General features: G+C 47.0%; 1 protein-coding gene across 2 annotated transcripts in view; it reads left to right on the forward strand.

Annotated features, from left to right (window-relative positions):
* Nucleotides 1–15,133, forward strand: part of LOC126541984 (fibronectin type-III domain-containing protein 3A-like) — a 79,225-nt gene that overhangs the window by 48,697 nt on the left and 15,395 nt on the right. For both annotated transcript variants that reach the window (XM_055076873.2, XM_055076874.2), the window contains exons 17-24: nucleotides 40–178; nucleotides 1,525–1,590; nucleotides 1,942–2,054; nucleotides 3,541–3,646; nucleotides 5,686–5,861; nucleotides 8,119–8,394; nucleotides 9,674–9,975; nucleotides 10,680–10,886. In XM_055076873.2, coding sequence (XP_054932848.1) covers nucleotides 40–178; nucleotides 1,525–1,590; nucleotides 1,942–2,054; nucleotides 3,541–3,646; nucleotides 5,686–5,861; nucleotides 8,119–8,394; nucleotides 9,674–9,975; nucleotides 10,680–10,886 — 1,385 coding nt within the window. The remainder of the gene's footprint in view (nucleotides 1–39; nucleotides 179–1,524; nucleotides 1,591–1,941; nucleotides 2,055–3,540; nucleotides 3,647–5,685; nucleotides 5,862–8,118; nucleotides 8,395–9,673; nucleotides 9,976–10,679; nucleotides 10,887–15,133) is intronic.

Genomic DNA, 15,133 nt, shown 5'->3' on the forward strand with positions numbered 1-15,133 from the left:
AAAGATTATGCCCCTCTTTCTTTTTCCTTCTCTCCACAGCTGGTTGCCCACAATGAGGAAGGCTCAAGTGGGCCGAGCCGTGTTGGAAGCCTGCAAACACTGGCTGACAGACCAGGAAGGCCATCACGCCCCAGTGCAAAGGGGCGCGTCCACAGCAATCACTTCTTGGCAGCTTGGGGTGAGAACACCTCCTCCCGAGTGCCTCCTGGGCTTTGCACAACAGTTTGCTTTATTATCGAAGAATGGTGCATTGCACTCTGTAACAATGTTTGAAGGCATATTAGCCATTTCTTAAATTTTTTTCTTTTTTTTTTCTCTCTCTCTCTCTCTCTTGTCTGCCAATATTATTGTATCAGATCATGTATCACTCGTTTCCCACCCTACTAAAATCCCGACCAGGGATTGTAGTATTTACAAATAAATAAAAATTAATGGAAGGCTCTGAATTAAGATGCAGCACATTCCTTGCAGGCTGTCAATTTCCTTCAAGGTCAGATTAATGCCCCATAGTTTACTCTCGGGCTGTGTACAAGCGATAAGACACCCGGTGCTGCAACGGAACTGTTGTAATTTTCACAAATTTCTTAAGCCTTGACGGATGCTGCAGTTTCGCTTTCTACAAGGTGCTTCATTTAGTGCTGTGGAATTTTATTAAATGTGACTATGAGGGTCTGTAACAAGTTTTGTTTGCTGCAAGATGCATAAGTACTGAGATTTGATTGAGGCTGCCAAGTGAGTAAAGGCTGCACACCAGTGGGCTGTACTACATTTATACCCATGCCAAACGGGCACAGGAAGTGGTGTTACCTTCCTAATGCCTTAAGATTTAATGTCATTTGCATGGTGCCACATGGGCAAATCAAATGGCATTCACCAAAACTCGTTCGACTGAGAAATGCGTATTTTCGACGCTATAGCTTGCTCAGTGTGGTTTACTTAAATTATTTGAAACATCCTATTTAGCTGGAAATGGATATTTCAGGTGTTTAAGCCATACGGCACACATAAACAAATGCATCAAGTTTTATGTAAAGCAAAAAAAATTTTTTTTTTTACAAGAGATGTGGTTGCAAGCGGAGTCATGCAAATTTTGGCAACAAGCATACAACAAGGGCAGTTTCATTGGCATCGTGCTTCATCAGTTGCAACGTTGTAAAATGCAGCAACAAGCTAAAGCTAGCGGCACCATAGTATGCTTATTTCTACATTTCACTAGCCTTGAAGGCAGATTAAACTTGTAAATGCACGTTTATCGTTTCATTGTTACCCTAAAGTTGCTCACTTCAGAAGACGCTGTTATCGACATCATCGGGTCATATGTCATTAAATTTGTATGTGTGGCAGCTCCGCCGAAAAATATGTCATTCAGGAACTTAAGGCGTTAACTACTGAATGCTATTTTCTGTGCCCGTGTGGCACGGGTAGTCGTATCCCATCTCCAGGATATTAGAACCTCAAATGCATTTTGTGTGCATGCTAGGTGTTTATCTGGCTCTAATTGGAAACATTATTTTTGTGTTCCAGATGCACCAAAGGACGACGGTGGTGCACCTGTTACTCAGTATTGCTTGCAAATGGATTCAGGGAAAGGTACGTTTTAAGCTTCCTTGCCTTAAAAAAAACTTGGAAAACGCATTAGTTCGCTCTGAAATGTTAAACTGAATGTTTAATATAAATCAAATGCTTAAGTTTTGCTAGGGCAGTCCTGAAATTTGATTTTGGTCTGTGTGTTTTTGGCCAACAGTGGTAGGTCAATAGCAAATACCTTGCTGTTGCCAAGATTTTATTGAAGCACTGTGTGATCTGCCTGAATTCAGCCATGCACTGTTTTAATTATACTTCACTGTTCTTTTTAACCACATAAGCAAGCAGAAGCTTCTCTTCTCATCTGGAGCCACAATTGCCTCTTGTTGGCTCACCCACCCTCTCTTGTTTGTGCAGGATTTGATGCAGTCTATACTGGTTCAGAGAGGGAAGCCACATGTTCTGGCTTGGAACCTGGCTCGTCATACAGGCTCAGAGTGAACTGCACCAGTTGTGGAGGTACCAGTGATGTAAGTGCCAGTGATTTTTTTTAATATGCTAGTGTTGCCTGTTCTGTACTATACTGTAACACCAGTCCAGACTTTAAAAGAACCAGGGAGCTTTTAACTTATAATACAGAGTGTGCATGCACCATTTTGTTGCTTAATTGAAAAAGGTGAAAGCAAATTTTGAAATAAAACATGCTTCTTTTTGTGCTTTAGACGATACCTGGCAATTCTTGAAGTACAGTCAACGACAGATATTTCGGGCGCCCGATTTTTTCGTACATTTACAATTCAGATGCCTTCGCGGCTCCGTTACATACCCCATAGACCCATTGTATAAGGACATCTGAAATTTTGGACGTTGATACCCTTTGCCATCTGATTTTTCAGACTTTTTGCCATGACCGCAAGTCCAAAACAGTATTAATTGAAGCCACCGCTGCTGCCATTTTGATTATCTCATAGCTTCAGACCAGCACTCTCGCACGCCGATCATCTGGCAACCATAGTTGTTTTGTGTTGTCATTAGGCCTAGCTGCTTCGACAATCGCTATCAAGCTTCGATCCTGCTGTTCGGTGCCGTGTTTTTCAATTCAAGGATTTGCTGCTGTCAGCAATGGCGCTGACTCTGCATTGGCACAGACTCTGCAATTGCCATCCTTGCCGTTGCTAGTTATCGAAAGTCAACTTTGCCATAATACAATAATGTTAGTCGGTCAAGCATACCAAAAGCGCAAAGGGGCCATCATCACGGGACATGAAATGTGTTGCTTATTTATACAGACGTGCACCTGCCATCTCCTATCACATTTCGAGCACCGAGATGCCTAAAGCATTACATAATGCCAGTTTTCAAAAATCAGCTTCCCCGCAATATAGCAGTCATGCATATGCAATATATTGCGGCAAAGAATGCCAAGAGTGCAAAAAGGCCACTGATGCGGTTCATAAAATATGTTCCTTAATTATGTTCGTGTACACTAGTAATCTCCTGTCGTAGTACAAGCACCGAGATTCCTAAAAATTGCACTGGCAGGCCTCTAAAGCCATTTCGCACGTGGCTGTGGCGATTTGAGCCCTTGAGGGCAGTTAAAGCCATGCATTCATGTTTTTGGCTGCCCAACTTTTCGTACATTTTCGCGGTCCCTAGAGAGTCCTAAAAATCGGATGTTTACTGTGTACTGTGTTCAGAGCACCATGCGTGTGGAGTGGTGCTACTTGTGCAATGTGGTGATGTAGTAAGTAGCAAAATCCTTCTATTATTCCGTCTCATCTCACACTGTCTAAAAGCTGCATTTGGGAAATCTGGTGCTGTGATTGTTTAAACCGCACTGTTTTTTGGAATGAAAATGACCAGACTATTGTTGTGGGACATGTTGTGAGATAAGTTGTGTAACTTGCAGAAGTTATGTAAGGACAACAGAGTGCGACAATGTTTTAAAAGTGTAGGTGCACAGTACTTATTTGTGGCCGTACATGTCTAAAAAGCAACTTTTACTTTTTGTTTCAGTTTTCGGAGGTGTCTACTGTCGTAACGGCAGCTCTCTGCCCTGGAATATGCGATCCTCCCCGGCTTCATGGGAAACCCAAAGCCATTTCAGCGCATCTGCGTTGGGGTAAGCGTAGTGTGCATTTTACTTACATAATGGCATACTTATGCGAGACTAGCCTCTGCTTATCAGACGACCCGCCGTGGTTGCTTAATGGCTTTGGCATTGCGCTGTTATGGACAAGGTCGCGGGATCAAATTCCAGTCATGGGAGCTGCATTTCAGTGGTGGGGCAAGATGCAGAAACGCCCTTGCACTCTGCAATGGGTGCATGTTAAAGGCACACTAGAGAGAAAAATGATTTATTCTATATCAGTATATTAGCCTTCCACAATGCCAAAGACACCACTCTTACCATGAAAAGACAGTTAATAAGCTGGGGGAAGAAAAGAAGAAAACACAAGATGGGTTGCGACACCTCCATGCAGTTCCTGCACCAGCTCACCGTGATGTCATGAATTTTGACAGCATCTGCTAGGGCCAAGTTAATACTTTAGGAGTAAAGAGTGACTACATTGTGTTCTAAAAGAGCCAGAGACTGAATATGGCAAATTTTGCTAACTTTTACTGCAGCAGCAGGGACCAAATACAAAAATATACTTTGAAAGGCTACATAGATGGGACTTGATTAACGCTACGATGTAAAAGCAAAGGTATTTTACATAATTTCTTCACATACAAGGACTACTTTCACCCTGATTGTTTACTGGGTAACTGTGATGGAAACAACTTGCTGTTTCCGTTATTCCCAGGATCCTTTTAATAACGACACGGCTTACGGGAGCTTTTTACATGCAACACAGACTTTGTATTATACAGACACGCTAACATGATACAGACGATTTACATACATGCGAACTAGAATTCGGAAGTCGTTTGTCCTTCTCCATAAGGATGTGCCTAGCACTCATGCATCACGACTCGCTGGTGTGCGTCATCGTTGCGGTGACCGTGACGGTTGTCATTGTGTAGTGCGTCGCTGCGTCGTCTGACACTTGAAGACAGCTGCTGTGTTGCTTGCGAGGGCCATGACGGTTGTCATTGTGTAGTGCGTCGCTGCGTCGTCAGGGGAACAGCAGGGGAACAGCAGGCCGGCAAAACACCAGGCCACTGCTGTAGCTGGCCTGTAACGCCTGGCCTTTAACGCCTCGGCTGCTAGAACGTCAAGCTCGGTCTGCAGACAGGTAGCTCAGGCGCCCCGATGCCCAGCAGGAAGCACTGCACTAGGCTGCTATAACAGCAGGCCGCTAGTGCACAGGAGAGCTCAGCCACGAGCGAAATCTCTTGACCAGGTCCGCATGGTAGCAGGACACCCGGTCGCCAGTCATCGGGCTCGCTCAGCAGGCAGGTAGCTCAGGCGTCCCGGTCCCCAGCAGGAAGCACTGCACCAGGCTGCTATAACAGCAGGCCGCTAGTGCACAGGAGAGCTCTGCCACGAGCGGGATCTCTGACCAGGTCCGCACGGTAGCAGGACACCCGGTCAGTCGCCAGTCATCGGGCTCGCTCAGCAGTCAGGTAGCTCAGGCGTCCCGGTCCCCAGCAGGAAGCACTGCACCAGGCCGCTATAACAGCAGGCCGCTAGTGCACAGGAGAGCTCAGCCATGAGCGGGATCTCCGACCAGGTCCGCAGAGTAGCAGGACACCCGGTCGCCAGTCATCAAGCCTTGAACCGCCGTCCTGCGAGCTGCCGTTCGAGACTTCCGTTCCCTCTCGTGCTCTGCGCGCTCTGCGCTGCTTCGTTGTTGGTGGCACGTGGTCTTCCTCCGCAATCACCATCACCAATTCTCTTCTTCTTGTTGCCACAAAACAGTCATCATTCTAAGCTGGTCTTGCGACCGCCACACACCATTATCCACATCATCACAGTAACTAACCTTCACTTCAAAGAAACACTTTGGTATTCACGAACTGTGGGTCAGATGTAGGAACTATTGAATCTGCAGCCTTGCATCCCAGGTTTCTTTAATCCTCTTAATCTTTTAGAGCACTAACAGTCCCATACTTGACATGCTGTTTTAGTTACTATTGATTAGTATTAAAAGCAAAAAAAAAAAAATCTAGCATGAGAGGCTCATTAAACGTCTGGTTGGTTGTGCACAAATGCAGGAGCAGCATCGTCAACGGGTGGTGCCGCTGTGATGGCATACGAGCTCCAGGTGTCAGAGGAAAATGACAGCCAGTCACGAGTGGCTTACCGAGGCCCCGACATGGATTGCACGGTGGCAGGCCTCTTACCAGGCTGCACCTATCTGTTCCGTGTGCGGGCAGTCAACTCAGTTGGGGTGAGTGGTATCAGCATGGCATGTTCATGTACTGGCAGAGTGCGAAAACATTCTTGTGGTCACCGCACCCTCCTTGTCAGTTTTGCGCTGCATGTAAAGGTGAACACTTACCAATCTGCCTCACTCTTACCATCCTTCACTGAAGGAGATCTGCGAGGTGGAGATAGATTTGTAAAATTGATACTTGTCGCTCAACTGTAACTACGACTTTCACAATCATGAATTAATATTGGAGATTCTTGCAGGACTCTTTTGGTGAATCAGTGTTCCTACACTTCCACTTGCAGATTATGTCGTCCTTAGCTGCCAAAAGAGCGTGTTAGTATAAGGTGCCACAGAAATGTTGTGGGGACACGTTTGATCTCAAGATTGGAAGAAATATTTCTTCAGTTGTGTGCCTTTTCCTTCTGCATGTTATTCTTTGGGGGCGTTTTTTTTTTCCCCAGGAATTGGAATCAAGAGTAAAGCTACATTTTGCCTAACGTTGGCACTGCATGGCAAGGCTAGTGTTGTTAAAATTTGGCTATAATGTCCTGCTCTTGAGCACGAGATCGCAAAGTCATTTCCTAGACACCGCAGCTGCATTTTCAACACGGGCGCAATGCAAGAACATTCTTGTCCCATACTTTGCGTGAACGTTAAAGTATCCCAGGTGGTCAGAATTACTCCAGAGCCCTATACTACAGCACTCCTCATACCCCATTGTGCAGCTTTTGTGCATTGTTGTTGAAATGTAAATTTAAATTAAGTATACCGTATTTACACAATTGTAAGTAGACTCTAATGTAAGTCAACCCTCTGCATATCGCGTGACAGGAAAAAAAGAGAGCGTACCCGAGGGTGCATTCGATAACGAAAATTTATTAGTAGCTGACATGGTCACTGGACTACTCGTCTTCACTAGTGCTGCCATCGTCACCGTTGCTAGGGTCGTCACCGTTGCTACGGTCCCACAGCGCGTCGTCGTCCTGCGAAATTTTACATTTGGCAAATGACCGCACCACGACATCTTGTGGAACAGCAGCCCACGCCGAATGCACCCAACCACACGCAGCCGTCAGGGAGGCTCTTTTGGCAGGTTCGGTTGGATTAATTTCGCGGTCTTCTGCCGCCAGCCACTCGAACTCACGGCGGAGCAGGTCCTTAAAAGGCGAAGATCCGGGCTTGTTTCATGACCATGTCGCACTTCACTGGCAGGGACCGATCGCGCATTTCAGCGACGTACGCCGCAAGCTTAGCCTACAGCTCCAGAAAGCGTCCAGACTTCGGCATGTGGGAAATTCCTCACTTGCTGTCACAGGTGACAATTTCACTTCACTGCAGTCGCAACTCTCGCACCACCCGTTCAGAAACATCGAACTTGCGGCCCGCTGCGCAGTGATTTGTTTCTTCGGCATAAAGGATGGCAGCCCCCTTGAACGCCGCTGTGAACGAGTGCCGAATGATTAGTGGGCCTGGAGCACTCATGACGACTGAGGAAGCATAGAAGTAGCACGTAGCCGGCAGTCAAGTGGAACGCGTCAAACCAATGCCTTTCGTCAAACTATAGAGAAAGTTAGGTGCAACAGGCAAAGAGAAACCCGTGAGCGGTATCTGCTCTTCCACGAACTACCGATACTCCCCACAAGTGCCGCCGTTCTGAGGGTGCCGCTGCGAATATAACAGCGGCGCTTCCATCAACTATCGACACCCCCCCATGAGTGTTGTGTGCACTGTAAAACTCTCAAAAATGTTGAAAAACCCTTCCGAAAAGCGAACAAACACGTGGGATAGCGAAAAGCTATGGGGAGGGCCATAGAGCAAACATAAAATTGTAACCACGTTGTAGCTCCCATTGGTCTCGCTTTTTTGGCGCTGCCATGTTTTGGTTTCGATTGTAAGTCAACCCCCCCCACTTCAGATTTTCAAATTTGAAAAAAGTGGTAGTGGAAGTGGATGCATCAGGGCAGGAGAAGGATAAAGTTGTCAATTGTTCTTGCATCACATGAAGATAGGAGGGTCATTAGTGGAATATGAAGTGCACTAAACCTCATATTACTTTGTGTTGTTAAAGGTAAAAGAAAATATTGTTCTTGACATTATGCATGTGCACAGCAGCTCACTATCTCGCACTTCATTTCTTTTTATATGTAAAACTGCGCCAATAATATTGACATTTGATGTATCGAATATTGTCAATAAACACGTATGCAATGCAGTTCTTTTGTATTACTGTGGCATGATTATCTGACCCCCTTGCCATTTCTGGTTTGCCAAGGCGGGGCCCTGGTCGGAGCCGCTGCAGGCACAGAGTGGTGCGGGTGCCCCGGACCCACCAGCCAACCTGGCTGTCCAGGTGAAAGGCGCAACCTGCGCTGCAGTCTCATGGGATGAAGCAGTCTGCCACGGAGCTCCGGTCTCGGAGTACCAGCTTGAGTGTCGTCGTGCTGGCGGAGAAGAGGATGCTGCATACGTGCAAGTGTATGCCGGCCGCAACACCCACTACGAAGCACGCAGCCTTGAGCCAGCCTCCACTTACTGCTTTCACGTCATGGTAAGTTGTTCCCACTCCTGTGTCGTGATGACTCATTTGGGTTCATTGTTGAATTGCAGTGCACACAAAAGATGGAAGGACACAGTCGGAGTTAACGAGCGCTGAACACTGCCTGTGTCCTTCTGCCTTTGTGTGTGCTACAGTTCAACAATGCTTCATTGCAAACTCGTCTAACTTTCATTTCTATTGAAACTCGGCTGGATTTGAATCTCGGCAGCAATGGATGCATTCAGACTGCGCATAGTGCAGAGATGTTCATGCATCGAGGTTTCAGCGTATGTTGAAGAAATAGTGTTGGAAAAAATTATTCTAGGTCTCTGTAGGATATTACAACCAGGGAGTGTTAGGGCTAGATGACTTTATTTTTTCATTAGCAAGACGAAAACTTGCCCAAGCGTGGAAGAGGATACAGGCAAGAGTGTTCACAGCACCTAGCTCTCTTGTTCACAGCACCTAGTTTATGCTTGTGAAGGCAAAATCCTTAAGTGCCCCATGGTTAAAAAAATCAATTGTCCGGCGTCATCGAAAAATTGACCATCCACCATTATGGCACCAAAATTCAGTGGCACCAAAATTCAGTGGCACCAAAATTGATGGTGCCACCCACGACCATTGGTGCGACCCACATCCATTGGTGGGAGTCAAACTCACGACCTTTGGTGGGACGACCTTCGGTGGGACAAAAATTCAATGGCACCAAAATTGATGGTGCCACCATTGATGGTCAAACCTGTGACCATTGGTGGGCGTTGAACCTACGACCTTTGGTGGTACTTTAGGCGAAGTTGATTAAGCTACAATTAAGAGAGTTAAGGCACTCAGGCCCACAACCTCTGGTGTTAATTAAGGTTAAAAGTAAGCAACTAGGCAAAGTAGGTCAATTAAGGTAGGCATTGATCGCTCCGAGACTGAAATGTCTATAAATAACCGTGGACCTAGCTAAACCTGATAAATGGGCATCTTGAGTTCTGGCAGGATGGTCACACTCTGCAGTCGCTGGAGATTTGTACATTTCTGCAGTAGACTACGTTTAAGGTAGGATATAAAGGGGGCTTGATTATGGGTTTGATGCCCAGCTGTGGTAGAGGTTCTTCATTGCGGCCTCTCTCGTAGCCCAGGTGTTACTTTGGGAATCAATCAATCAATCAATCAATCAATCAATCAATCAATCAATCAATCTACCTACTGCAGGAAAGAGGGATCATATCAAGACTGTTTATAGTAAAACACTCGCTTGTCTCTCCGTACAATAGCTCTGTTGTCTTGTGGTTGTTCACAGGCTTGCAGCAGCGCTGGTTCGAGCACCTTCTCTGACCCGATAGAGTGCAGCACGCCTGCTGGTGTCCCTGGACCTGTCGGGCCTCTGACTTGTGTCAGGGGTCCCACCAGCCTTGAAGTGTCCTGGTCTGCGTCTGCATGCCATGGTGCTGACATCACCCACTATCTGGTCGAAGTCTGCGAAGGATTACCAGTGCACAGTCAGGCACTGGCACCCAGCCCAATGACATCGACGCCTGTGACGCACACTACTGAGGGCACCCAGATTCTGCTCGCAGATTTGCAGCCGGAAACTAACTACAGGTCAGGGACGTGGGTGTGTCCTTGCAGTGGTGCCTTATATAGGGCAGATTACAGACTTGCAGAACTTAGGAGTTCTAAGTGAACAATTTTAATTCAGAAAGGATGTTTATAGGCCAATTATACTACTTATTTGCACGTTGTTTTCTTTTACTAACATAGCTAAAAGAGTAGTGAAAGTGTCTTTTTGCATTCTCTCCTTTGCATCTTGCCTTGCATTTTAATGATAGTATGGCAGTGCTTACTGGTGTCATGAAACGAAACCATATTTTAAGTAAACCTTGTTGTCCTTAGAAGCTCATATGTCAAACTGGACACATTTGTACTCATACTTTTGTTGGAAGTATTGTGGTATGTTGCCATGTTCAGTAGACATTGGTCATTTGTTTATGTCGACGAAGCTGAACGTTCTTAGGTTTATTATTTTTTTACTATATTTGTTTCACTTGGCAAAAGAAAGCAATAAAATTTTGCAACACTACTCTATGGCTGCAAGAAGCTTAAAATAGTATTTTTCTGTTTTAATTGGCTCATGTTTTTAGGTGTAAACTAGCCTGCACTCTATACAGACAGACAGGCAGGTACTCTGGGAAGGCACAGGATGGTTGCAAGTAGTGCCTATACTGTGTCTTTCTTTCTTTCTTTGTCTAAAGTCTGTGCTTGTTTAAGACTGTGCCAACAGGTTCGACCAAATGCTACTGTTGCAGGGTGCGGGTGCAGGCTGTGAACGCAGTCGGGGCAGGCCCCCTGAGCAGCCCCGCATTGCGCACGAGCACACAGGCCCTACCACCACCTGCGCCAACCCTCGAGTGCCTCTCAACTGGGCACAACAGCATGCGGTTGCGCTGGATCGACCACCAGGCGGCACGGGATGTGCTCCACTACACGCTCGACATGGAAGTCAAGCCTGGCATGTGAGTAGTCCTTTCTGCCAGTCGCATTTTAATTGGCACTAGGCAAGTTAGATTGGCACAAGCGGCACATTCTGGGCAGGCTGGTTCTTGTTTGACGTGTACCCCTCCAAGCGCCATTTAGTTCTGTCTGCAGAAAATTGACTTTCAGTGCATTTCTTATATTTTCAAACTTGATTTATAGTTTATAGCTGCAGAACGGATTAAAGATTTGAATTTCTAGCAAGTTTTGTTGTGACTGCGAATATGGACTTCATACCTTAATTTTTTGATATGCCTCAGGTACCAAAATATAGTCTATACTATAGTCTCACAAGCTGTTGACAGCACAATCAAAGGATGCGGTCTCGGAATGCACTTCTTATAGAAGCGATGCACATTGTGCTGTGTTGCCGCTAGTACCTGCGCCAGTTAGCGGAGCTGCGATGCCAGGGTGGCTCAATTTTTTTCACCCAGGAAACTTAGGTCACCGCCGACCACATGTGTAGTCATAAAGCTTGTCGACGACGTAAACACAGACGGGGACCGATACCATGTGGACTGCACTGCTGAAGCTGCTGGCCACCTCGTTGTGCGCCGACTACCCTATCCTACCATTTGAATGCTATAGAGCTTGTTTGGAGCGACATCAAGGGCTTTGTGGCGAGTGCAAACAAGGCATTTAAGCTTCAAGACATGGCGCCTCTGGTTTGGAAAGGAATCATGCAAGTGACTGCTGAGAAGTGGAAGAGCTGTGTGGAGCATGTTCTCAAGAGAAAGATGGGATGAGAAAACAAGACCACATCATGAACGATGTTGTTGACCATGGTCCATCTGTTGTAATCAACCTGGAGGACGAAACAATCAGCAGTGCTGATTTAAGTTGTGATGAGGACGATGACATGTGAACCCCTCTTACGGGCTAGCAGGATCATTACATGTGTGCATACAAGTCAGGATCATTCAGCGCTGTCGCAGTGAGAGTTGAGAAAGTGTTAACGAGAAAACCCAAACTATTGGGTTGGAAAACAAACTTTTTGATTGATTGATTGAATTCGCCTCCATCGACATACGGCTTCCCCAGCTTGTATTGGATCCAGCTTGCTTGGGCAGTAACCACACTGAAGTAAATAGTCGATCCCGGATATATCGAACTCGAAGGGGATCACGAAATAGCTCAATATATCGATAATTCGAAATATAAAATATGCATGTCAAAAGCTTCTCGAACAACTCCACACATCTCAAGGCAGTTTCCCGATGTCGTGACTAACGGGAACTTACCGATCTGTGCTCCAAGGCGTGTAAAAAAACAAGAACTCAGCACGATGACCAGAGCACTTTATTTCGGAAGAAAAAAAAATCTGTGACCTTTGCTTGCTTTTTTTTTTCTGCACCATCAAGTTCATTAAGCTGTCGTCAAGCTTGTTCGCAGTGTCCAAATGAGAAAGACGAACTCCTTCCATTGTGCCACAACAGCAGCGAATGACGCTGAAAGCTGATGCAAGTTCGGCTGCAGTGCATGGTGGTTGGTCCTCTTCGTCGGAACCTTCGCCGCTGCTGGAGTCTGCGTCCTCGTCACCCATGATGCCAGCCACAATCTCCGCATCAGTGCGATCCGCTACAGCTTGCACGCCCGTTGTCAGCGCTGACGAAATCGCGTGCTGTAACGCCGCCTGGGATGGTACCTGGGAATGCCGAGAGCTCGCGAAATTCCCTGTCCAGGCATCCAGCATCATTGTCTTCACTGTCAAGGCATCCGTCGTCTGCAGCTACCATAAAGCAAGCCTTCTTTGCGGAAGCAGTTCACAATTGTGCTTCACGTCGTTCCAAGCACCAGCCAGCATTTGAATGGCTCCGAGGAGATTCACCTTGAGTTCGATTCCTAATCGAAGGTTGATTAAGAGCCTTTGCACCAGTCGTCGTCTGTACCCAACCTTAAACGCTTTCACCATGCCTTGGTCGAGAGGCTGAAGTTTTGCCGTTGTGTTTGGCGGCGGAAACTTGAGGGTGATCTGCTTTAATGGGCAGATGACATGATGGGCCGAACAATTGTCCAGACAAACTTTGCGGCCAGACTTCTCCAGTTCGGCATCCCACGCCTGTAGCCACTCAACGAAAGAATGGCGTGTCATCCAAGCTTTCTTATTGGACGCGTATTGAACCGGGAGGCCTTTCGTGTTCTTGAAGCATCGTGGCGACCTGTTCTTTCTGATAACAAACAGCCATAGTTTGCATGACCCATCCATATTTACAGCAAGCAAAATCGATGCGGCACACTTTGCTGTTCTTTCCACCATGGCATGCAGTGCCCTTCAGATGCAGTCTTGTTTGGCAGCATTTGCCAAAACAGTGCCGTCTCATCTGTGTTGAATATTTGTGATGGCGAAAAGCTGTCGGAAATATTTGGCCACTCTTCGGACAACCACTTCTCTATGTGACTTGTGCTAGTTGCCTCGCTTTCGCCCGAAAGGGTCTTTCCGACGATTCTGTAGCGACTCTTAAGTCGCTGCTGCCAACCAGTGCCACCAGTGAAGCTTTCTTCTCCGAAGGCCACAGCAAACCATTTGGCCTTCTCCATGAGCATTGGGCCGTCAACAGGTACATTCTTGGCACGTGTCTCCAAAAACCAGGCGTACAATGCCTTCTCAACCTTATCAAAGGTTGGGACGCGCACACGACACGCCCCAGGGCGACTGGACTGCAGTGCCTTCAGCTTAACATCGGCTTTGTTCTTGAGGACCGTACTCAGGGTGTTGCAAGGAATTCCGAACGCCGCAGCAACCGACGACTTTTTCTCGCCAGCCCCCACCCGTCGAATGATGTCCGCCTTTGTTGAAAAATCCGAATTCTTGCATTTTTTGCGGCCATGGCTCCTGAACACGTGGCAAAAGCGTAAAGAAAAGCACACTGTACCACACGAGTCTCAAGCCTTCGCGTTGGCCTCATGAATGAAAGGAACAAAGTGAATCAAAATACGCACCGCTCCGCATCTCCGCACTACCACAAGCCCAAGCTGCACTGACCTCGTTAGTCTCGCTGCGCCAGCGGTGTCAGCCAACCAAAACACAGGAAATGGGCGCCTGCAGTCAGCGTGGTTTCTCCCTCTCGCATCCTTTTCCCACCCAATCGCACTCCAAATGCTCCTCGTCACGTGCCTTTTACCCACACGCCCCTTTCTCAGAGTGCGGGGCGGCGCGCGTGAGATCGCGGGAAGATCGCGAGAGTTTCGTGAGGAGAAGCGCACTTGCGGGGGTGGGCTGCGATGGGAGAAGCGCACTTGCAGGGGTGATGTATGGTGGGAGAAGCGCACTTGCCGGGGCGCAGCACAGCACGAAGTTCGATACATCGATATGCCGGTGCACGGGAGTTCTATATACATGAACAATAGCGCTATACTTTAGCATGGGATTCCCAAGGGGATTTTTCAACTGTTCGATATAGGCAATAATTCTATATATCCGGGTTCGACTGTATATACTGCGACGTGCAAGGGCTGGGGCAAGCGAGCCCAAAATCCATGATGAGGAGCCACGATTCTCGGAGGCCAAGCGCGGGATCAACAGTAATTGAATGAGCGGAGAAGAGGTGCCGTGAGTGTGAGGAAGACAGTGGCGGGAGTGAGTGAGTGTGCGGGAGAGGAGGGGGAACAGGGACACTCGGAGTGTGGTCGTGTGATGTGCATGGTTGGCGTGCGGAAATAAATGACAAATTCAGGACAAATGTGTGGCGTGTCGTCGAGCATGACAATACAGGTGGTGGAAACATTGAAAAAATAACTTGTAAAAAGACGTGAAAAGAACTGATACGAACAGATGGTGATAAAGAGTCAGGCCAGTCCCTTTGAAACGGATGTTTGCCCATCCAAAAACAAACAAGAAAGATCAAGAAGACGCAGAGCACCACCTGCTACAAAAATAAAAACCTAAATACAATAATACAACTTTTTCCACACAGATGGAGCCACCTGTCAAACTCACGGTGGGGTGACAGGCGTATAGTAACACAATTATGTAGTGTGCTCTATCATGATTGACTCACTGCGCCCGTACCTTCCACAATGCCGTCAAAAGCTTGTGAGATGAAGTATAGTGCTTCAGATGCTGTGCGCTTGGGAAAACGGCCACCCAGTTGAGAAATTTGCTAGGAACACACGGTATAAAACTTGCTGAAATATTTTGGATTGCAAATATGCTCTGCTGCTGCTTGTATTGAATGACACTTAACATGGAAGGAATGTGTTGAACCTAAATGTTAATCAGAGAATCAAT

This window comes from Dermacentor andersoni, chromosome 2 (genome assembly GCF_023375885.2).
Source record: "Dermacentor andersoni chromosome 2, qqDerAnde1_hic_scaffold, whole genome shotgun sequence".
NCBI lineage: Eukaryota > Metazoa > Arthropoda > Arachnida > Ixodida > Ixodidae > Dermacentor > Dermacentor andersoni.